The 24280-nt window shown below is 46.8% G+C and overlaps 1 protein-coding gene across 11 annotated transcripts in view; it reads right to left on the reverse strand.

The window, feature by feature from the left end:
- Positions 1 to 24280, reverse strand: part of dst (dystonin) — a 122788-nt gene that overhangs the window by 84015 nt on the left and 14493 nt on the right. For 6 of the 11 annotated variants that reach the window (XM_056609441.1, XM_056609443.1, XM_056609440.1 and 3 more), the window contains 18 exons: positions 21270 to 21331; positions 17633 to 17722; positions 15915 to 16013; positions 14381 to 14458; positions 12969 to 13061; positions 7033 to 7199; positions 5088 to 5200; positions 4601 to 4707; positions 4347 to 4466; positions 4001 to 4096; positions 3619 to 3746; positions 2120 to 2213; positions 1829 to 1983; positions 1257 to 1689; positions 983 to 1111; positions 740 to 817; positions 474 to 635; positions 8 to 112 (listed from right to left, as the gene is read on the reverse strand). In XM_056609441.1, the coding sequence (XP_056465416.1) occupies positions 8 to 112; positions 474 to 635; positions 740 to 817; positions 983 to 1111; positions 1257 to 1689; positions 1829 to 1983; positions 2120 to 2213; positions 3619 to 3746; positions 4001 to 4096; positions 4347 to 4466; positions 4601 to 4707; positions 5088 to 5200; positions 7033 to 7199; positions 12969 to 13061; positions 14381 to 14458; positions 15915 to 16013; positions 17633 to 17722; positions 21270 to 21331 (2309 nt within the window). Of the gene's footprint in view, positions 1 to 7; positions 113 to 473; positions 636 to 739; positions 818 to 982; positions 1112 to 1256; positions 1690 to 1828; positions 1984 to 2119; positions 2214 to 3618; positions 3747 to 4000; positions 4097 to 4346; positions 4467 to 4600; positions 4708 to 5087; positions 5201 to 7032; positions 7200 to 9358; positions 11060 to 12968; positions 13062 to 14380; positions 14459 to 15914; positions 16014 to 17632; positions 17723 to 21269; positions 21332 to 22305; positions 22916 to 24280 lie in introns of those variants that run through there. The other 5 variants (XM_056609451.1, XM_056609442.1, XM_056609449.1 and 2 more) reach the window with 4 other exon arrangements.

Raw genomic sequence — 24280 nt, forward strand, 5'->3', positions numbered from 1 at the left:
AACCCACCTCTATCGTGGGCCTGGCCGGGTGCTGCTCCAGCATCAGGCTCTCCGCCTTGTCCTGCACCGACTTGATGGCCTCCTCCTTCTCCTCCAGCTCCCTCATCAGGTCCTGCCCACCGGAGGCAAAAACACACACCGTCAATGCTCCGCCCGCAGACGCCTAATACCAGCATGAAAGCCCAACGAGACACTCCCTCCTGTCCGATTAGCTGGCTTAATAGCCGTGCTAAATGTAGACGGTGCTTTTCCAACCCGGCTGCTAGCCTGGAGGTACCTCAGTCAGCAGGGATGTTTTGTTTTATGCCTCGTAATAAATCCTGTGTGATGTGCTTCAACATGTTTAACCCCCCCCACCACCACCCTCCCAACAGCCCTATCGGCTATCAGTCACTGTAGCAAAAATAAAGCGAGTGAACTGGGGGCAGCGTTACAAAATGGAGTTCGTTGCGGGTCACGGCCCGGTCGCTTACGGCGTGGTAGTCCCGTTTGTTGTTTATGTTGCCGTTCCGGTCGCTCCAGTCGAAGGCCACCTCCTCCTCCTCCTTCTCGTTGAGCCAGATGAGCTCCTGGGTGGCCCGCGATACAAAGTCGTGCAGCTTCTCCAGGTTGCTCTGTCTCTTCCTCGAGCAGTTCTGCCGGGCGGGCGTGGAGGAGAATATGAGGCGTCAGGTTTGGTTGTCAGCCATGCAAATGCTTGAATCATGATGCGATGATTCAATATTGACCGTTAACTCACCAGTAGTTTCTCGTAATTGCTCTCTAAGTCGCTCAGTTTTTCTGAATATCGGTGTTTGAGGGGAACGGTCATCTGGAACTAAAACAAAACAAAACAACTGGTTAAAATCATCATCATCACATAACATCTCGGGCGTGGAAGGCTCTGGGTGCTGAGATTGCAGCCCCGTGCAACATATAACGGGTCTATCACACATTACGTCAGCCCGTTACAGGAGGCTTTCCAACGCTGTGCAGAACTCACCTCGCTGTGCTTGGCTTCCTTCAGACTCGTCTGGAATTCTTCGATGGCTTGATGCACGCTTTTGAAATCGTCTATTTGCGTTTCCACACTCGGCAGGTCCGTGCCCCACTCCCCGCGGTCCACTTGTACCTTCAGAGACAGAAGAACACTCTAAATCAATCAAATGCTCTCTCTTGCTTTTTCATCGATGATTAAAGAAAATCGTCTCCTAACAACGCTGACGAGGCCATGGCCGAGCCAGAGTCTGTTGCCCGAGCAGCCGCGGTGGCCTCACCTGCATCTCCTCCACCCAATTCAGAAGGTCCTGCACAAAGTTCATGTTGGCCTCTCCCTCCGTCATGTCGGTGTCCAGCAGCGACGGCTTAACCATGGGCTTGAGGATCTGCGCGTGCTTCAGATGCTGGAGGGACATGGGCTCCATGCCGCCGCCGCCGCCGCCGCCGCCGCCGTCGCCGTCGCCCCCCATGGACTGCGGCTGCAGCCCGGGGGTCAGGGCGGGGCCGAGGCCGGAGGAGGTGAAGGTGGACCCGGCTCCGGCGGCTCCGCCCGGGCTGAGGGCCGGGTTCGCGTTCTGGGCGAAGTTGAGGCTGTTGCTGATGCCCGAGATCATCCGCTTCGTCTGCTCAGCGGTCAGCGTGCGGCCCTGGTTGTACACGGACGAGCACTCGGTCCTCAGGGAGAGCAGGTCGTCCCGTAGTTTGGACACTCTGGTGGTCGAACGGGGGGCGGGGGGGGGGGGGGGGGGATGAACACAGACGTGATGAGCATGAGGTCTCCCCCGGTTCACGCGGTGCATCTCACGGGGGTAATGTGTGGAAGCGAGTATGAACGCGAGGAGCCTCGTACCTCTGGACAAGTTGATCGGCGAAGGGGAACTTCCCGTCCAGGAGCATTTGGATGTCCATCACCTGTTGTCGGAGCGTGTTCTCACACTCCAGGAGGTAGCCGGCGATCTCCGCCTCGTTCTGGAACTGGATGCCCGCCTCCAGGCGTTTAGCGTCCTGCGGCGCCCGGGAGAAAAACACACGGAGAAGGATCGTTCCCAAAGCCCCGTGAAGAAGAAGGGAACACCACGAGGCCAAAAAAAACGAACACGAATCACGTTGCGTGTTTTCGTTTCAAGAAACGGATACTCACAGACTGCAGGGCGGTCTTGGCCAGCGACAGCTTGTCTTCGCCGTTCACACAGTCTCGCTGCACCCGGTTGGCGATCTGTTGCAGCATCTCAAGCCTGAGAAAAAAAAACACACAAACACAAAAAAGAGCGAGGGTTAGCCTTACTTCACAGATTCACAAAGAAACCCGGAAAGCTGAGTCTCCTGTGAGCCACGGACCCCGCTGACCTCATGCCGTAGTGGTGGTTGTTATTGAGAAAGAAAGGGCTGCTGGAGAGAAGGGGCTCCATCCCGCCGCCCACGTACACGCTCTCTGCGGAGCCCAGGCTGGCCAGGGTGCTGCTGCTGATCGATGACACCCCACTGAGGTACGCTAGGTTGCCGTTCATGGTCGCACGGCTGTCCTATCTATCCCTCTACCTATCTCTCCGCGGATCTAGAGCAGGGAGACCGACGCCCGGCGGGACACAGAGCATAGCCACGGCGAGCGCTCCGGGAGCCTTCTGCCAGCCGAGCGCCTTCGCCCGCCCGTATTTATAGCGCCACGACAAGTCCACACACAGCCAGATGAGGAGCCAGGGCTGCAAGGAACCTCCCCATCCTGGGGAATGAGCGCCCTGGGGGGGTGATGGCGTTGGCTGTAGATACACGCTGATAATCGCTGCAGGTTGGAACAGGGACCTTGGACAGGAGGTGCCGTTTTGTGGAATGCGTGGCCTGAGATCCGTGTTTTCACTCTCTGGCACCTTCTTCACCTGCACACGCCCCGCGCTGCTCGTGTTTTTGTTATCTAACTATCCGTTGGATAGGACGCTGTGGGAACGCGAGACGCCCGCGCTGAAGGATGGACGCTGAGAGGCGGCCCTGCGGTTTGTAAACAGGATCTGCCTGAACCCCCGTAGCAGAGCAGACCGCATACTGTCTGTATTTATTGAAGTAAGAAAATATATGTAATGTGTACTTTCACAACTACACAAACACACTGCACCCGCGAGGTAGTTCAAGATCATGGAAGGCGTCGTCAAGTTATCCTTTATTGTCCCGTTTTTTCCGGGGAGATTCTTTCGTTCTTTCCGACCCATCCGGGAGCCGGTGAACACATACACACTTACACACACACACACACACACACACACACACACACACACACACACACACACACACACACACACACACACACACACACACACACACACAGACACACACACAGAGGAGTGACCTTGTCAGAGGTGCACACACACCGGCACACCCAGAGCAGCGGGCCGCCGCAGGGCAGCGCCAGGGGGGCAGGTGGGGGCTTCAGGTGCCTTGCTCGAGGGCACCTCATCCGAGGACGGAGGAGAGTGCTGCACAACTACTCCCCCCTCCACTCCCCCCCCGTCCACATTTTTCAAATCCAATGCCATCTTCAAACACTTTTGAAGATGGCCACCAGCCGTTTGACACAACAACCTTATCGACTAAGATAAGGCGATTCCAAAGACCCGTGATAAGGATGTAGTTAACCCAGCCTCCACCCACCTCTCCACCTCCGGTCGGAGGCTCTTCTCCCGCTCCAGCATGGCTACGATCAGCTTGCCCCATTCCTTCTCTATGTCGTTGGGGTGGTGGCCGGCGGGAAGCTGGATACGGCCAAACTCGATCCACACCTGCCACGAGACGCACCCCACACGCACACATACCACACACACACACACACACACACACACACACACACACACACACACACACACACGTACCAACACACGCAGACACATGCACGCACGCACACATACCACACACAAAAGGTTCCATGGATACACACAAACACACAATTTCAAAACATGTTACTAATGTACTACATAGGTCATTGGGAAATATTATGACCTTCGTGACATGTTCAGCCTTCGACTGTGGTACTGACCTCAAGCATCTCATAAAGATGGTTGATTTTGGTCTTCTCGTTCTCCTTCAGTGGGATTTCATGTTCTTTAAACTGTAAATACTGTGTATAAAGTGCCTGCAAGATAAGAATGATACTCAGTTAAAAGGGTCATATACAGTATTTCAATATTCAAATTGAAAGATTAGAATACAGAAAACTGAGCCTTTCGAATAATAATTGGTACTCAATTAGCACCAAATAATAAAAAAATACTGTAAAAAAAAACACCTATTTACGGCAATGAATCTAACTACCAAACGATGTAATCCTACACATCTTAGCGGCGCTAAAGTGAGAGCGGTGCCTGCTCGGCTGGACTGCCTACCTTGAGTTCAACAGGGTTGTTGGGGAATGCTCTGTCTGACATTACAGTCACGTTGTGTTTGATCCACTGGCTGAGGTACTTGATCATGTTCTGGTACTCCACCCACTTAATATCCACGTCCTGTTTGGAACAACACAACCGTTAGATATGCCGTTAGTCATCATCGCTCTCTCTTCAGGGCAGAAAGGGTTCAAAGGTATAAGGTTATACATCGACGGGGAACATGTTTTTGTTTGCTTGTTTGTTTGACCCACGTTAGCGTTGATACCGTCACCCCCGTCGGGGACCTTGGGGAAGGAGTCGTACAGCGTGGAGACATACGTTATCACAGACTTCTCATCCGGAGACTGGACGTCAACATCTAACCAGAGAGAAGAAGAAAGAAGACGCGCCCGTATTATAATCAAAACATACCGATATATAATCTCTCATCTCCGAGAATAACTCCATGAAAGAAAATACACTCCTACTGTACTTTAACAGTGAGCAGGTTGAGGAGCCATGATGATGGGAGGACAATGATGCTGAGGTGGACGGTGGTGAGAATGGGGATGGTGAATGTAGTGTGAGTGGATGAATATAGTATGAGTGGATGAATGCAGTATGAGTGGATGAATGTAGTATGAGTGGATGAATGCAGTATGAGTGGATGAATGCAGTATGAGTGGATGAATGCAGTATGAGTGGATGAATGCAGTATGAGTGGATGAATGCAGTATGAGTGGATGAATGGGGGCTCACCCTCGGGGTCCAGCAGCCTGGCCACGCCCAGCTGCTCTGCCGCATCGAAGGCCTGCTCCAGATTGGACCGGTTGGACTGGGTCGACACCAGACTCATGTCCACCAGGTCGGGCCTGAGGAGCGGACAGACGGACAGACAGACAGACAGACAGACAGACAGACAGACAGACAGACAGACAGACAGACAGACAGACAGACAGATAGGAGGACAGACAGACAGACAGACAGACAGACAGACAGACAGACAGACAGACAGACAGATAGGAGGACAGACAGAAAGATAGGAGGACAGACAGACAGACAGACAGACAGACAGACAGACAGACACAGACAGACAGACAGACAGACAGACAGACAGACAGACAGACAGACAGACAGACAGACAGACAGACAGATAGGAGGACAGACAGACAGACAGACAGACAGACAGACAGACAGACAGACAGACAGACAGACAGACAGACAGACAGACAGACAGACGGACAGACGGAAAGGCAGACAGACAGACAGTCAGACAGAACAACAGACAAACGAACAGACATGGGGAGGGACAAAGGATGGAAGGATTAACAAACAAAGCTTAGTTAAAGTTAAAGCTTTGTTAAAGGAGAGAGAAATTATATTGATAAACAGATCAAAGGATAGGGAGCAATCTTTGAATTGTCCAATTGTTTACTGGTAAATTAATTAGACGTACAGTGGAGCTAATTGAATCTGCATGGTGGCTATGTCCATGAAATTGTATGAGCATTCGTCTGATCTATTATGAATGCTCTTGAATACTGGCCAGTGCGATCAGAGGTATGTAAATATTTTGGCAAAAGCATGTGGGAATACTCGCCAGAGAGGAAATGCCTCGGTCATAAGCAGAACCAGACAGCAGGGAAACATCTCCTTATTTGCTCAACTGCCAGCGGTTAAATAAGCAGCAAACGTTTGACCTTGAACCGAACGTTTGCCTGCCCTCTTCCATCCTGGAAACGCTTCTGACTGATTGCCTGTATACAAAATAACTGTGTGCTTCTGTGTGTGTGTGTGTGTGTGTGTGTGTGTGTGTGTGTGTGTGTGTGTGTGTGTGTGTGTGTGTGTGTGTGTGTGTGTGTGTGTGTGTGTGTGTGTGTGTTTTTATGGGTGTATTTGCATGCGCAAGTGTGTGCAAATGAGCCAGTATACTCTGGCTCTGGCCACGCTCACCACAGCCTTGTCAGAGTCGTCACAGTACATACGATTGTTTTGATATTACAAAATACTTGATCGAAACATTTGATATGCAAAAACGATTATAAACCGAATCATGTCCATTGCCGGGCCGCAATGGGCAAAATGAAACCCACAAGAAACAGCAGCATGCATCCAGCACAGCAATGATAACATCATCTAAGAATTGCCATCATGAGGAAGTGATTTATCAGACCATTGAGTTCAGCACAACAGCAGTGCCTGTACTTGTGTTACCAGACCAGTGAGTTTAGTCAGCAGTGCACAGCTGACCCCTCTGAAGAAGAATGCAGGAAGTAGTCGAAACATGTCATAGATAAAAACTAAGAGATACTAGTCTGTTTACATGAACATATCAATTAATATATCCAGTTAGATTAAACCTTTTCAAGTTGGCAGTGGCTGTATTTGTGTCACCAGACCAGTGAGTTCAGTACAACAACAGTGTCTGTATGTGTTACCAGACCAGTGAGTTCAGTACAACAACAGTGCCTGTAATTGTGTATGATTTGTGTATGATTTGTGTCACCAGACAGTGAGTTCAGAGCAACAGCAGTGTCTCTATGTGTCATCAGACCAGTGAGTTCAGAACAACAGACAGCAGTACCTGTAGTTGTGTATGATTTGTGTTACCAACGAGGCAGTGAGTTGGGCACAACAGCAGTACCTGTATTTGTGTATGATTTGTGTTACCAACGAGGCAGTGAGTCGGGCACAACAGCAGTACCTGTATTTGTGTATGATGGCGTTGAAGAGCCGGCCGTCCCTCCAGGAGGTGGTGAAGTTGTCGCAGCGTACCCCAACGTAGCCGTCCGTCATCTGCTTGGACCAGAACAGAAGCCTCTCCTTGGCCGTCATGTCCTCGGACTGGCCTGCCACGTGGATCTCAGAGATCTGGGGGTCACACACAGAGGGGGGGACACAGATTAGATACCATCATGTGGTCCTAGGAGATCTGGGGGTCACACACAGGGGGGGGGACACAGGTTAGATACCATCATGTGGTCCTGGGAGATCTGGGGGTCACACACAGGGGGGAGCTCAGAGATCTGGGGTTTTTACACAGGGAGGGCACAGGTGAGATACCTGCCGCACACTGTATGTACGGGCTATTTTATGGACATGACAGGAAAGATAGATAGGAAGGCTGGTGGCATAGGACCACAGGTGTACTGGTAGCACATCAGGTATGTTGGATTCTATTCTTGAAACAGACAAATAAACGATCGAAAAATATAAAAAAAAAATATATATATGCAATTGAAAATAAATAGGTTTAGTAAAGGGAGTATCATGGCTTGTTATTACAGAAAAAAGGTGTTGCTTTGTCCATTCAATCATGTTTTCCATCGTAATTGTTTTGATGAATGTTTTGGGTGCATCTGTTTGCTAAATAAACTCACTGGGAGCATAAGCCCTGTTGATGACTCTGTCTTACCACTGGCCATGGCCTTTGAGTAGTAATAATTATGTATGAGGTGATGCCCCAAACGCCCCCCCCTCCTCCCTTACTCTCCTAAAATCACCCCTCATACGTACTTATTGAATGCTGTGTCCTAGCACTTAAACGTAGCACTTAGCATCGTGTAGCATCTTAGCCCAGCTATCTTGTTGAACACAAGGAAGGGGTTAACCTAGCATTGTTAGTGCTGGGCACTTGTACTATGAACATCCTTACAGTAGCTACAGCGATATATTGTTGTTTCTTTCTTCTGATCAATGTACTTATTCTAGTAAGAAGCTTTGGATAGAAGCGTAAATGTAAATGTACCGGTAAATGTAATAAAGTGTGTCTTATGCGACTAATGTTCAAAAGCTGGTTTATGTAACTTATGGTCACTGAATGGTTTTATCACAATTTGATAAAGACTGGCTTTGAAGACATAATAGGTAACGCAACACTGCAAATCAATGTTTCACAATTGATCTCATGAAACCTTAATTCGCAGACCTCACGTGATTCTTATACACTCACTCTTAAACATCCACATGAAGACTTATTCAATGATTTTTGTGTTAACATGAAGGAGCTCATTTCTGCAATAAACTACTATGTCTCAGGTAAAACTTTATAGGACTTTATGGGATGTAACATGTTTGTAACAAACACAATTCACCAGATAAAACATTAACTCTATTAAAGTAAACCTGACGTTTAAATAAATACCCGGTATAAATCAGACCCTAACCCTAACCCCTGACCCTAACCCTGCTATACATTTCATTTTATTCCCTTCTTGGAATCGTTTAATAGCCACTTTTTGGTTTAAACAGCATCAAACCCAAACAGTGTGCCAACCATTAGCACCATGCTTGAATACACATAACCACATGACCAAATCAACAATTCCAGTGCAACTTTTACTAGCTAGCAGATATTTATGACTAAGTCCGGCAATCAAAATGTCAAGAGTGTTCAAGGACCACTCAATCATTCACGCAACTTTATGATGCCAATTGGCAAACTTTCAATCGTAATATCAAGATTGTATCCACAATAGTTGGATGAATACAAATGCCCTCATCTCGAGAAGTCATTGTGGAATCCAACTTTTCTCTCCGACTATAATGCACTACCTTCTTTTGACATAATTCGATTCTCAGGTTATACCTCAGGGTTTGTTTTGCATGTTGTAAAAAATACAGTGGTTGTTATGTTCTATTGCATTAACTATGTATGAGGCCTACTCATTCTCAGCGGAAACATTTTTCCTAGTCCCAGTGGTGAAGCAAAGGGTATCCAAGGAGCTCAAAGCTCACACTGGTTGTGCAGAAAGTTTGGCTGGAAGAGTACTTTGGTATGTGACTTTGTAAGAACACGATTAACCCAGCATGGAATGAGTGTCTCCACTTAAACACAAAGGATTACCGCTCACCAGCCAAAACAATCATTAAACAAATCCCCCATCAGCCTGCACCCAAATAAAAACAGTAAGGCCTAGATCAGCCATGATATTTCTTTTTTTTTTCACCACGATCCACCGATCCCAACGCCAGACACACTCACGTATCCTGGTCATCATGTCTATAATGAACATGTACTTAAACGTTACCTCGTGGTTGGCAGACATGCCCTGGCCAAAGGCTTGTGCACGGTCTCCATAACCACAGCGGGAGCTGGCTCTCCCTCTCCCCCTGAGCACTCTGCCGTTCCTCTGCCTCGTTTCAGTGGAAAAGTTCTCCTCGCTCTCCTCCACACGAGATCCTCCACATCCTCCTGGACTTCCGAGCGGAGTCTGCTCCGCTGCTCCTAAACTCGCAGCTCTCTTCGGCCCATGCCACGGCTGGCAGACGCTCTTCCCTCCTCGTCCTCCTCCACCTCCTCCACCCTCGGAGCGGAGGTGAGCGGCAGCGCCGGGCGTTTCACCCACAGACGTCCTGGCTCCATGGACCTCCACCCGATCGGTTGAAGCCGATCCTCCATAGCTCTGGGTTCCTTCGGTCGCCCCAGAGCCTGATTCAGTACGGGGCTCCGCGACGCGGACACCTCCGACGCCGGCGCCGCCTAGCTGGCCTCCAACCGGCTCCTTGGCCGAGGTCCTGACCCCGCCTGGGAGTGGACCCTCTGCAGGGCGGTCGTCGGTGGCGTGCCGGAGCTCCGGACCATCCGTGGGGTCCACCGCGGCGGGCGATGGGGGCTCCTCCCCAGGCTGAGGGACCTCCGATTTCCTCTTCTTCCTCTGGAAGTAGCGGCGTCCCTGGTGCTCTTTCTGTCCGCTGGGGACGAGGGGAGCCTTCCTGGGGTCCACGTAGTAATCCTCTTTGGGGGACCGCACGCAGCCACACGCGTTGTTGCCCATGTTGGACGTCCATACGCTGGCTCAAAGGAGACAGGACACGCGGCACGCCGAAGCTTCACCTGGTACCCAGTGGAGCCACGTTTACATGTCCCACGCACCCGTGTCCCTTCTCTGTTTACCTCGCAACAAGAACGGATCCAGCGAGAGTCAGGCAACCGGTCGAGCACATATTTTAACCACACGCTCTTGGAAAACCGCACAGTGTCTGGGCTTTCCTGGTTTGTTTTCCGTCCTCTCTTAGAAACGCAGTCAGCACTCACTCTCTGGATCTCTCTCTCTCTCTCTCTCTCTCTCTCTCTCTCCCCCACTCTCTCTCTCTCACCGTCGCTCGCTCTCTCTCCCTATTGCCGGCTTCCCCTCCGTCTCTGGAATCTATCCCGACCTTTGAAACTTTTTCTCCAAATCAGCTAATCCAGTACAAACGCCATAAAGGCACGAGAGGCCGGCCCATCCCAGGGCTGGTCAGCCGCCTAGCCGAGCGAGAAGGAGAGACCGACCGACCGACAGACAGACAGACAGACAGACAGACAGAGGAGACTTGCGGACTGACCGGCTTCTAGCGCTGCGCCGTCATGCTCGCTCAGAGTGTAAACATGAACCGACACCACTATGACACCAAATATCTGCCGGAGCTGGTTTCCCGTCAGAGTCGCAGTGTTTGCGTGTTTTGCGTGCGACAGTGAAAGCCAACGCAGGGCAGTTTAACAAAAAAAAAAAGGAAAAGGTTGACGGACAGGCTTGTAAATCAAACCAGAGTTTCGCCAGTCGGAGGGGCCCACTATTATGGTGGCCCGGGATAACCGAGCTCAGCAAAGTCTGGCGGCCCTCATGGGATCAGCAGGACAGGCCGGTGTAGGGCCATCGTATAAAAGCTTTGAAAAAAAAGCCACCAGGCTGACAAAAGCCCGACTAGGCCGGCCGGTGGTGGTGACACACAATAGCATAGGCTGGTGGAGGGAGCTTTAGCCTCCCTGGTTTGAGTCAACACTCTTATCTGAACAAATCACTAACATAGCAGGTCAATGAGAGAGGCAGGGGAGGGGGAGGGCGTGGGGGGGGGGGGGGGGGACCAGGAAGTGAGTCATTCGCAAATAAACATCACACGTGTTAGCTGACGTTGCTGTCGATTACCCATGCCTCTTTCCCCAGGGAGCTAAACCAATGAGACGTCACTCAAGCCCCACAGCGCCATTGCAGGTGGTATAGTTAATAGCGCCGCGTGGCTAAGCTAAAAATAGAAGTGTCACCGTTGCCCCCGGCGATATACTAGAGGCCAATGACGTTGTTGTTGTTCAAGGTGAGTCAGGCCCTGTGAGCTACGACAGTTTAAAGCGGACTGACCTCTACCGGACCGACCGCCCGACCAAGATTCTCTACAGCCTACATTCGTTTTTCATTTGGGTGAATAAAGTTTCGGGCTAAATAAAGCCCCGGAATCTATTTATGTGTGCCTCATCATCCGATCGGATGCTTTGACCTTGTCACATGATATATTTTGGTGTATATTGTGACCTCTGTTGAAGTTATCAACTAATATAAATTTAAAGTAAAATAATAGCAACGGAGATGAATTCCCCACACATGAGGGTAAGCATGAAGAAAGTCCACATGTAATCAAATACAGACAAATAAACACAGGCTACACATACAGTAAGTACAGGCTACTCTGCCCGTAGAGGAGTTTTCCCACAGGTCTTTTGGGAAAGCAGTTTTGAGCTTGAGAGTTGTTTACACAAAACTTACAAAAAAGCTTTTTCAGGGGCATATTTGACCTCAATGAGATCATATTTTGATTTATTAAAAAGGTGGTGGTGGGATTGCCTTGAGCCCTGCATGTTCCTCCCAACCAGCTGCGCTCGGGACTTTAACTGTAATAACCCAAAGTGGAATCTGGTGTGTTTATGCCCTGACACTTTAACCGCGTCCCTGGTACTGTTTCAAGAAGAAACAGGCCCATCGCGCCTGGATCGAACGCTGAAGGGCGTGGGGAGACTGACAGAGACAAGTGTGGACGGCACCCAGCCAAGCTGCCATGCCGTCTCCTCTACAGGCCAAGACAGATCAACGGAGAAGATGCTTTACTTTGACCCCCTTTTTTTTTTTTCACTTTTACTCCAATGCATCATCCTACAAAGACATTACGATGTTGATCTACTTATAGGATTTATACGATGGGCATAACTATGAGCTTTGAAATGAATGGATGCTTTTGGACTTTATTGATATCTAAAATATATTTTAATTTATTTTTTTCACCGTTCACCTTTAGGTAAGACTATGGCACGAGCTAATCAAATCGATTCTACTAAGATACCTGTCCTTCCACAGTCTTGCACCTGTCAAAACATGATCAATCAAACGCGGGCTGATTTGAGGAGACAGATGGGCCAGATTAACTGCATCGAGGCTTCAGTGAGCGGTATGCCCCGGACTGACAACTAGTGAGGGTCCATGATCGAGAAGCTGGGCTGACAGTGTGAGACACAGCGTTTAATAACTCCAATTTATATTTGATTCTTGTGGATACGTGCCATTTCTGGAATGTAAACTGAAGCTATCACAGGCAAAGACATCGTTTGTACTTCAGGGAGTGGCATCACGATGTGCAGACCAGCCACAAGATTTTTTCTGAAATATTTGAATACTACGAGTGCTCCAAGTAAAATATGTTGCCCTATGAATACTATGAAAGCAAATCACATACTGATATGACTCCCAGCAACACAGCATGAAACAAGATGCGACCAGTCTTCTCAATACCTTCATTAATTTGTATGCATTATATAGAGACATAAAAAAACACACGGAGACACACAATAACGGTCATGATTATACACAGTGAAAGGTTTGTGGTAGTTCTGACCTGAAAGTGCAGAATGATGGTCCAGATTAATCCCAGGGTTAACTTCGGGTTTCCATCTGTGATGTCGTCATTCCTTATATTTACAAGTTTGACCTGAACACAAAAGAAAAAATTGGTTATTAATTTGTCTGAAACATGTCTATCTAATCTACTGCAGGCTTCTGTATTTATTTTCGGTTCATTTAACAAAAAATGAATATAAAAATTGTATTTAGTCTTACAGTGTTTTCAAATATATTAAAGGCAATTTTTCACCTCACTGCCAAAAATATAAACAGACATTAATGCCCTTATATCAAATGTCATTCAAAGTCCGGTCATAAAAACAAACGGCCACAAGATGGCAGAAGAGCCTTTCTAAAGAAACGTTACGGTCTGTTGCACTCCTTGCTCCTTGACTCATCATTTTCTACCCTGATTTCATGCTTTAAGTATAGATGACCAAACCGTTCTAAATGTTCTTTGTCTCATTTAAAGCAACCTAGAGCATCCTGTCTACCTACCTCTCAAAGAACATTGTGTGCTTGTGTATGTATCCGTGTGTTGTGTGAGTGTGTGTGTTTGAGCACGTGTGTGTTTGGGGCAGGGGGGGGTCAACAATAGAACAAGTCATTTAAATGGCGACTGTGAATCCATTGTCTCGCGCCTCGATCGACTGACGTCACATCTGGCTACAGCTGGGCTGAGCTTCACATCCTGAATAGGGGGAGCTCTCGGCTCTTTGAAAGCCAATCGATAGTAATGGAAGCCATAAGAAGTTATGGATTCATAACCATGCATGGTTTATTGATTTTACTCGGATTTCAGAAATCATAAAAAATAAATACGGTTGAATTGATTTCCTTCTGCACATGATTCATTTTTGGAGAATTATGTTTTGATTTACAAAAAATCGAAATAAATTTACTAACTAAATACTGCGCTAACCTCTGGATGGCTTTAGGAAAAATGCAGATGCTAATGCAGCACCTATTTTCAATATCTAACATTGATAACACTGTTTAGTATATGCTACACGTGAACCTCCTAAGATGGCACAATTTGAATGGTTCGCCATCTCGGGATATTGGGCAATATCCCATGATTGACATCTCAAACTCAGGATAATGTTTTCAGCGAGCTTGACGGTCTTCTCGTCATGCTAGTAAAAACAAACAACACCTCAGGCTCCCTGAATAGTGGGGAATAGTTTATTCCCCACTATTCACTTTGCCTTCGGCGAATAATTGTTCAGTATTGTTCTCATCCTCACTAAGACTGTTTTGGATCAAAGCCGTCCCGCTTAATGGCTCAATGTAAATATGACATAATCCACGAATGATGATTCATTATCATCAGATGTGACTGACTAATTGGTTAACGAGGAGTGTTCCATCGTGGTTTGAATGTCAAACCGGTAGTCCGTATCTCACCTGCCGTCTCTTTAAGTAGTCCAGGGCTATTTGTACATTTTGTAATCTGTGGAAGCGCATTCGCCCCTTCTCCCGAGGCTGTGGGTCAAACAAAATGGAAAAGGAGAAGAGAACACAGGATCAGAGTTTGTACCGTCGGACGACGGGGAGAAATGAACACATTGTAGTAGAGTGGTCGACATGCCGCTGGAGCCTTACCCACCGAGTCAAAGACATAGAGGAGAGGAAGCACAGATTAAAGCCTTCAGAGGAAGAGCTACAGCTAAAAGCCAAGACCCGTCGATGTGCTGTGTGCATAATATGCGTAGCGCTCTTTACACAATTTTTCACAAGAATTTCGTTTGGTACAAAAGGAATGAAAAATCGGAACAACGGAGGTCAAGCAAGGTTGATTTCAACATTAGAGTCTTTAACGGAAGACAACTGAAAATGACACACACACACGCACGCACACACACACACACGCACACACAATTAATTTGTGATCGGAACAATCCAACTGTTGATTGATTGAACGGTCGATGACAGGGTGCAACTACGGTGACGGTGCATGCGCACGTGCCCCACGCCAAACTCCTCGCCGACACACGCACGTGAACAGTGGGGGTCCGTGGCGTGGGGCAGTGAGACGGGGGTCAGACAAAGCGTGTGATTACAAGCCAGCGACACACACATATACACACAAACGTGCGTGCACACACAAAAACACACAAACACACACACACACACACACACACACACACAACAACAGCGAAAGGCTGTTTGTGTGTGTGTGTGTGTGTGTGTGTGTGTGTGTGTGTGTGTGGTGGAAACCGCACTCAGCCACTCTGACCGTGCACACTCTCAGACAGGAAGTCTCTCATCTTAACTAGATTCGCCCAAACCTCTCCCAGTTCTGCCCCGAGCTCATTCACCAATGAAACCACAGCGTGAGCGGGCCTCACCAAGAACCCAGCATGTGCAGCGATAGACAAACCGGATGACCTCATGGGGACTTGGATACACTGCTCAGTGCTGAAGCTTAGGATGTAAACACCCAAAAGAAAAACATGGCGGTATGTGCGCATTGTATACGCCATTCATAGTATTTCATATTCTTTGTTTCGCTTCGAGTGCCAGGCTTTTTTTTTGTTGGTTTGAACTTTCTAACAGATTTATCGGAATCAAATGTTCCCCAGGTCTTTAGATCATGAGCCATTCTCACGCTGCCAGTACGGCTGGTCAAAAGACTCTTAATAATATCATCCTTGGACACAGTTACGCCGTGATATCCTCCTCAACAACCTACGCATGATAAAGTTGCACTTACACATAAAAGGTGAACCACACCGATGACCACTTAGGCCTAGTGGGGAACAAATTGCAAAAAACCTGCTCCGTCTCGTGATACGCGACAGCTGCATGTAGTGCGGCCGTGCGCCGTGGAACGTTGTGTTGGAACAAAACACTGCTGTTAATGAACCCCACGGCCTTCTAGGTTAGTTTGTTACCAGGGGTGAGTGGGGGGGGGGTGGGTGGGGGGGGGCACACCTACCCCCTTATCATCATCCTGCGCGTGGCCATGCTGCTCAACGCCACATGCCCCTGCCGAACTCACCAACCGCAAGGTCTTCAGCAGGTCACGCTCCCGCGGCTTACCACGGCAACGGGGGGGGGGGGGGGGGGAGAGAGAGGACATGGAGCGGAAGGATGAGCAGGTTGACAGACAGACAGACAGACAGACAGACAGACAGACAGACAGACAGACAGACAGACAGACAGACAGACAGACAGACAGACAGACAGGTGGGTGGATGGACAGAGAGAGAGAGAAGGTGGATTTAGATGGTGTGCGGACAGACAGACGGCGGAAAGGACAGCCGGACAAGTGGACAGACAGACAGATTGACAGGCAGACGAGAGGGTTGACAGACAGACAGACAGACAGACAGACCGGTTGAAGAGAGGGTGGACAGACAGACAGACAGACCGGTTGAAGAGAGGGTGGACAGACAGACAGACCGGTTGAAGAGAGGGTGGACAGACAGACAGACCGGTTGAAGAGAGGGTGGACAGACAGACAGACCAGTTGAAGAGAGGGTTGACAGACAGACAGACAGACCGGTTGAAGAGAGGGTGGACAGACAGACAGACCAGTTGAAGAGAGGGTTGACAGACAGACAGACGGACCGGTTGAAGAGAGGGTGGACAGACAGATGGACAGGTGTTCAGGTTGGACAAAGAGCCCAGGGGGAAGATGGACAGGTAGACCGAGTGACACACATACGGACAGACGGATGGGACAGAGGGACAAGTCAAAGAAGGATGGGGAAAGGAGGGAAGAAAAACATAAATGAAGGATCAGGGGATTTAGGGAACAGCGGATGAAGGGGTAGAGGGAACAAGACTTAAACAAAGGAAACCAGACTGCAGGATCGGCTCTATGTGGGGTCCGAGGGACATATAACAGTCCTCTAGGGCGGGGGGAGTACATAACAGGACTGTGGATCCCACCTGAGGTCGCGCTACACTTCACCGTAGCACTGACTACCACAGTCATTCAGCTTTCGCCCATTCACGCAACTAGTAGGCATAACAACAGATAGCAAAGCGGTACGCCGCCGTTCAGTCAGAAATACACATATCATAGCCTGCCTCAATCAGAATTACAGCGTGAAAGTGAAGCTGGGTAATATAATGTAGCTCAACATGGCATTTTCTGTACATGAGCTCTTATCAAGAAAAACATTTAGTCAAAGAAGGCAAATGCAAGTTTCAGCTTTCTAGCTTATCTCCACAACAAAGTTGTTTACTTTACATTCGCAGCTACAGATTTGTAGCGTGATTCTCCTTAGGTCTAGGCTGCATAATCGGGATAATATCATGATAACATTTAGACCTTTATAGTCTGGGAGCTCCAAAAATGTAACTCACAAGACTGGCTAAACGAGTCACACTTTCATTGGAAATCTGGTAATCCTTAAATCTACTGAGGAAACCACTCAGGTTACACTGACGATTGCCAACATTCATTTGGCATTCAAGTCACAGCCAACATAACTTTCGATTTGAACGGACCAAGATTAAAGGAATAGCGCTGATTACATTAGGATTCAACATCCCCTTTTTACTACACTTCCCCGTCTAGTTAGTATGTTAACCCATCAGGTTAGCGAATTTAGATTCAGAAATATTGATATTCACATTAAAAAAAAAGATGACTTTCATAACAAGCCTGTTGGAGCTGTGCTTTGGCTAGAGAGGGGAACTCACCAGTGTGTCTCCAGACAGGACTTCCAGCAGGGAGATCAGGTTATGTCCATCTCTCAGGTCCTCGTACAGGTCATTGATATGCTTCCGGACCTGTGAGAGAGAGAGAAGACATTTACATTTACATTCAGAGCATTTAGCAGACGCTTTTATCCAAAATGAATACAAAGCAAAGCAAACGGTTCATGCACACATTCACACGCCGACGGCGGAGTCAATCATGCAAGATGACAGCCAGCTTGTCGGGAGCAATTAGGGTTAGGCGTCTTGCTCAGGGACACCTCGGCACTCTCTAGGAGGAGCCAGGGATCGAACTGGAAACTCTTCGGTTACCAGCCAACGGGCTCTACCTCCTGAGCTAAGCTAAGCCCGCAAGACAACACATGAGACACGTGGGACATCACAGTGGTGCAAGTGACTCTTCAGGGATGACAGAAAAATAAACAGTCTGATTCTAAGGTGATGCATTTATAATGTTACCTGGATGTTTGACCAAAGACCCTTCAAATGATGGCGTGATAACAAACGTATAGCAGGCAGCACACTCACACACTATGTCAGCTATGATTCCTATCATTTTGGAATACATCCTGAAACGTATTAACCAAGCCTTTTAAATAATTGTAATAAAAGATTTTTTAGTCCCCTACAATGATCGTCCCCCTGCAATTCTGCTCAGCTCAGCCTGTATAATCCTGTCCCAAAACCTCCATCAACCTCTAAAAGTCAGACATTATGATGTTTCTGCCTTTTACAATCTCTGACAACATCAACCTCACACCTCCCGCTTTAGATTGAAGATCTACATATTTCTAACGACCATGACAAAATAAAAGCATATTCCCTTTAGGCCATGTATTGTCAGTCTAACTAGCAATGTAACGCAGACTGAAAGACTGAAGTCTTTTCACCAAAAAGTATACCTTAAAACGCATCACAGTAACACAGAAGCTTTAGAACGCAATAGAACGCATCGATAGTGGCCATCACTAAAACACTGCTTAGTGACAGCGATGCAGAGAGTAAATCAACACCAGTACAATGCCTTACTTACTATGCTGTGATGCACTTACTCCTGTGCACTCGACTACCATTCATGAAAACCACTCTACTAGCCTTGTGCTATGATTCCTATAGCTCAGCATACTTTCCAGTTTTTTTGAAAAAGGAATGAGAAATAATTCAGACGAGTTCTCTTGACCACACTAAAGTATGACTATGTGTGTCTGTGTTTAATGTGCTATAGGACAACGATGGAAGTCCATTGAAGGTGAGAAAAATGTGTCTCGAAACTCGACTACAACGAACAGGAGTAAAACACAGTCGGGGTGTTGACGAAAAAGAAGGTGGAACACATAATTACGGTGGGCTTGTCCTTCAAAACGGAAACATGCACTACAATAACGCAGATGGCATATTCTATGATCTACTCTGTCAAAGGGGTCAGTAAGAAACGAAGATAAGGGATAGATTTGAGAGACAAAAGCAGAGGAGATGAGATAGGCTAATGGACACTGATACACAATCTCTCCCAATCTGTCCCTCTTGCCGCCGTTATCTCGGTTGCTGGCAGGTACGTGTGGTTGAGGTTAATTGCTTTCTGCACACGCCCCTTACATAAGACGGCTCCCCGGGGGAATGGAGGCAGATTGAGAGACAAGCAGAAGCTCCTTTGCAACCATCCGAAGGCTGTTCAGCCTCTCTTTTCCCCTCCTGTTCTCATTTAAACCTTTTCTGTCTGTTATTTTTGGTGAATGTGGTCTGCTGGACTTGATTTTGGCTTTATTATGCTTGTTTTTGCATCTTATTTTCTTGCAGTAGCTAAGGGGAAAACCCTGTCAATTGATCCCACTTGGCCAGACCCGTCGACTCTCTGGCTTTTTCTACATTGTGAGCAAATTTTTGGATTATAGAAATCGGATTTCAGTTAAACTTTGTATGGTGACTTTTGGTTGCTACTCAACTCATTTCGTTCATTCGGGGAATGAGGTTGTAACAATATTACTACCATTATACAGTAACAACCATGTCTACACCTGGTGTCCAAGTATGATGCACTACCTAACGCAAGGCTGTGGTCAGGGATAGAATGGACATAGAGACATATGGCAGAGCTGCAACTTGCATGGTCAATTAATCTATCAATTATTAAGTGCTTTAGTCTATAAAATGTTATAAATACTATAAATGATTAATTAATTAATTAGATGTTAACAGATGAATGTTTAAATAAGCAGGCAAATATTTGCATTTCTGATGCCATAAACATAAGCATTTCTACTCAAATTACAAAAATGGTTATCAAAACTTTTCAAATTGTATTCTGACAGATCATTTCAGTTTAAAATCCATTCTAAACTGGACGATTAATAGCTTTCCCAGCCACCGTCAAAAGCTATTACACCTCAGTCTGTCCTACACCTGCACTTCCTTCTTGTAATTGAGTCTGGGGGCTTTCTGCTGAAAGCCAACCCCCCCCCCCTGGATAGCAGTGCTCTGAATCGCCACACTGCCTTCCTGATGACCTGCATTGCCTCAGGCCTCTCTCCGTGCCATAATCCCCGCCCGCCGGCCACAGCTGTGCCTTCCGAAATAGACCCGCACTCCAATCGCGTTATTGGGTCAGCCAAATAGCGTCCCTGCCCCCACCCCAACCCAGCCCCCCACTATGACTCAGCACCCCAGTTCCGTACGGACGGACCCCAGGGCACAGCGGGCGATGGCAACGGCAAGCCACGACAGACACTAATCTGACAGGGATTGGGGCTGAGTAGGCCTACTCTGACCCCAATGTTATGGTGTAATGTCAAAATATGCGATTACATAACATTATGCATATTATGTGGGATTTGCAAATTATATACAGTAGGGGTAGCAGTCGGTAGCAGTAGGCCTACAGAGTATTCTTAGAAAGCTTCGTCCATTAGAGTGAAATAAACAGTAAAGTAGGGTAATATCTTAAATCTGCAGTTGATCTTATGCTAAGAATGGATTTTTTTTAAGCAACAGTATTGAACACACCAAATTTAATGTTAACTGTATTTAGAAAATACAAGCCAACTGCCTTCAAAACGTTTGGGGATGAAACTACTGCAACCCACAGCAAATGGTTTTGTACAATTCGTTTTGTGTTCAAAGGCAGACAACCTTCCCCGCAGCAGAAATGCCATCAACCCCCCTTCCCCTATTGTGTAGTCAAATGTGCACTTTATGCAAGATAAACGATGTGACACTTGCAGGTACTTGTCGCTCTGATAAAAGTTCCCCTAATTACGCTCACAGTTGCAGCCTCGCCATAGTCCAGTAGCAAAAAGCGTATCGTAGCATAGCGTGCAGAAGCATAGAGGACAGTGTCACGCACGCATGCCTTGAGAGATTGCTTGCATGTCGGCACCTAACGCCAACAGGAGCTAGGCTAATAATTGGTGTCTCTCGCTGGCTCCATAATGGATTGTTTATACAATTAAGTAATGGGTGAGTGATTCCTAATAGATCCTGATTGAGAAGTATTTCAGGACCTTAAAGTTGTGACAACACCACAACTGAGATATGTATGATGATGAATGATTTCACTCAGGTTGTGTTTTTTGTTGCAGGGAAACAGAAATCAGCACAAATACATTGGCAATAAAGTTCTTACCTTGAAAAGATGCTGGTTTATCCATTTGGTAAATGTCTTTTTCTGCACTCTGTCTCTTTCATCTGAGGGGAAGGAGAGAAGAAACAAACAGATGTGAATATTTACAAAATGCGTTGTTCTATGGGTGCATTTATGCAGTTTAGCTGTTTTGACACTTTATGAAACTTTAATGACACATTTTTACTTTGTCCTCTGTTCCTTTTAGAGGAACAAGCGCTTTCTGTTTCAGAAGGTCTTTAATTAGAAAGGTCTTGAGTTGGAAAAGGCTCATGCGACACACCCTTCACCACTTTATTTTTGTTTCTTGTATCCATGACAACGCACTATGCGCTCATCATGACTAGAAAGTCAAGCAAGAGCCTAACATATGTATAAAGTACAGTACTGTACATGCAAACAGCACAATACTGCAAATCTATAATATAATGTACGTGACACAACTGTCGTGCATTGCATTTAGATTATTGTACATTAAAACTTACATTGTATGTTGCATGTACAGCGTCGTAAATGACAACGACTTTTATGCACAGTGCATAAAGAAGTTCAGCAAGTAAAGTATTCCCATTGTATAGATTTGCAAACAAGATTGTCTGTTATCTGGTGTTCCCTCACACTTGAATAAAAGTGATGTTCCTCAGAAGGTTTCTCTGTTTCGCTATGTGCTCGCTATGCAAGCATCTGCACAGTGAGATAACTGCCAACCTTCCTTCCCCACCTCATATAAACCCTGATCAAATGAAGGCATTCATCACTCAGAAAAACGACCAAAAGACGAAATAACTGATTAAGAAAAGCTCATTAAATCCCAACGAGGGTATAATAGAAGACCTCTGAAAGACGACCATAACATCAACAGCAATAAACATATGTTCTAAATCGTTTGCTAAAAACCTTCTGCCAGAAGTTTGTTTTTCTCCCACACCAAAGAAAAATACAAAAAAAAGAGCTCCACGTGGCAAAACCGGGCAGGAACCGGCCGAACACACTAAGTATAGTAACAAGCAGTGGTAGTAAGTGAAGCACCAATACTGACCCATGCAGCTCATGAGCGTCACCAGGTAATCCCTATGCTGTCTCTCGCTCGCTCCCTGGTGCTTCATGGCTGCTCTCCGCAGCCCCCTGGGGCAGCAGGCTCAGGAGTATATATGTACGTGTAGTCCAGATCCACAGGGACGAGGTCCCGTTCACACACACACACACACACACACTACGAGACTGCTAACCAGAGTGAAGCGCTGGAGACGGGAGCCTCCCTGCCTCTCTCTCTCTGTGCCCGCCAGACCTGCTCCAGAGGCAGCCCACAGCAGCCTGCTACTGGAAGCGCCCGGAACAAGTCCTGTCAGGTTTTCCACGGTTACTCGATAAAGTTTTTTCGTACTTTCCAAACTATTTTAGGGTTCATTTCCAAACCCCAAAACGACGTCACATGCAGCCTTCAAACCACCGTACGGTGGTGGAGGGAAAACAAATCGTCTTTGGTCTGGATGTTTTCTTTGCCACAGGGAACCGGGTGACTTTTTTTACTGGTGTCACAAAGCTGTGGTGTGACTCATTTATGTTTAAACAACAACACCTTTATAACCAATGAATCATAACAGATTGAATCAGCTTACATTCTCACCGGACTGATCACAGATAATAGGATATCTTCCTCAGTGGGTGCCCAGATGCCAACCAACTCTGTGCCGCATCAGTACTGTGATGGTTTTGGCTGCCAAGACCTCCTTAGGCTTCTATCGGCATTTGCAGAATGATGGACAACCAGTTTAATTGGCTGTGCCTTTTATTTGATTTCCTCATGTTTCATGTCTCAGCACGTGATGAATACTTGATAATCATTTGAGCTCGCGGCAGACACTCTTGTGGGTAAAATAAAATGTGTCACAGTGTTTAATAAGCTACTGTATGCTTTGCAGGTTTGCATGTGTTAGAAAGACAGAGTGAATACTGAATGGTTAAAAGATAATTATAGAAATCAAGGCAAACCATAAAGCCTCAATCCTTGTATTAAATATTTTCGGATTAGAACGATACGACATGAAATAATGGTTTTACCCCTTCCTAATTACCTATTAGTACACCATCTCTCTATGGGTGGAGTCATGTGTGTGATCTAAAAATAGTGCAACAGTAAAAGCTGCAGACAGATTCAAAACTGGGCTGCTGGGAGACACGTGCATGATGCTGGACATGGTAGCATTTGTGGTGTCAGCTATAGCAACTGAAAACAAGAGAGCAGCTGATAGGATCATCTTCAATCAACCCAACAGATCAATTATTATTATCAATATAATATAATTAATCTTTTTTTTTTTCACATACCTTCATCTTCTGTGGGAAATAATCATCTCTATAAAGCAAAATCAGGGGTAATAAAAATCGGCCCTGGGTGTCTAGCTTTCAGTGTAATGCTAGCTTTCAGTGAAATGCTAGCATTCAGTGTTATGCTAGCATTCAGTTTATGCTGGCTTTCAGTTGATGCTGGCTTTCAGTGATGGGTGTGCATTTTTGTTCATAGTGGCGAGTTTAGGATCCTGAACTTGGTAATAATTACTTGCTGGCTCCAGAGAACATCATTAATATAGATTGTCTGAGAGTGCAGTCCGGGAAAGCATCCAGAGAAGAGGGCTATCTGCTAAATGGACTGTAGCATCTCTGAATGATGTGGGGGCCACGCACGCACGCACGCACGCACGCACGCACGCACGCACGCACGCACGCACGCAGGCTCGCACGCACCCACACAAACACGTATACGATAGCAGCACACATGTGTGTGTAATGTATATACTCAATCAGGAAATAAACGAGAAATTGTTTAAATATCTTAAAGACACACACGCTAGTATTGGAATTAGTAGTGGCATGAAGGCATGAAAACACATCTATTGAATTGAAGCTATATGTGATACACACTTTAAAATAATATCTTAGATAAAAAAAAATCATTGCATAATCATTTGACTGATATATTTTAGACTCACGATGAGACGTCACAATCAGAACTG

The sequence above is a fragment of the Gadus chalcogrammus genome, chromosome 15 (genome assembly GCF_026213295.1).
Source record: "Gadus chalcogrammus isolate NIFS_2021 chromosome 15, NIFS_Gcha_1.0, whole genome shotgun sequence".
NCBI lineage: Eukaryota > Metazoa > Chordata > Actinopteri > Gadiformes > Gadidae > Gadus > Gadus chalcogrammus.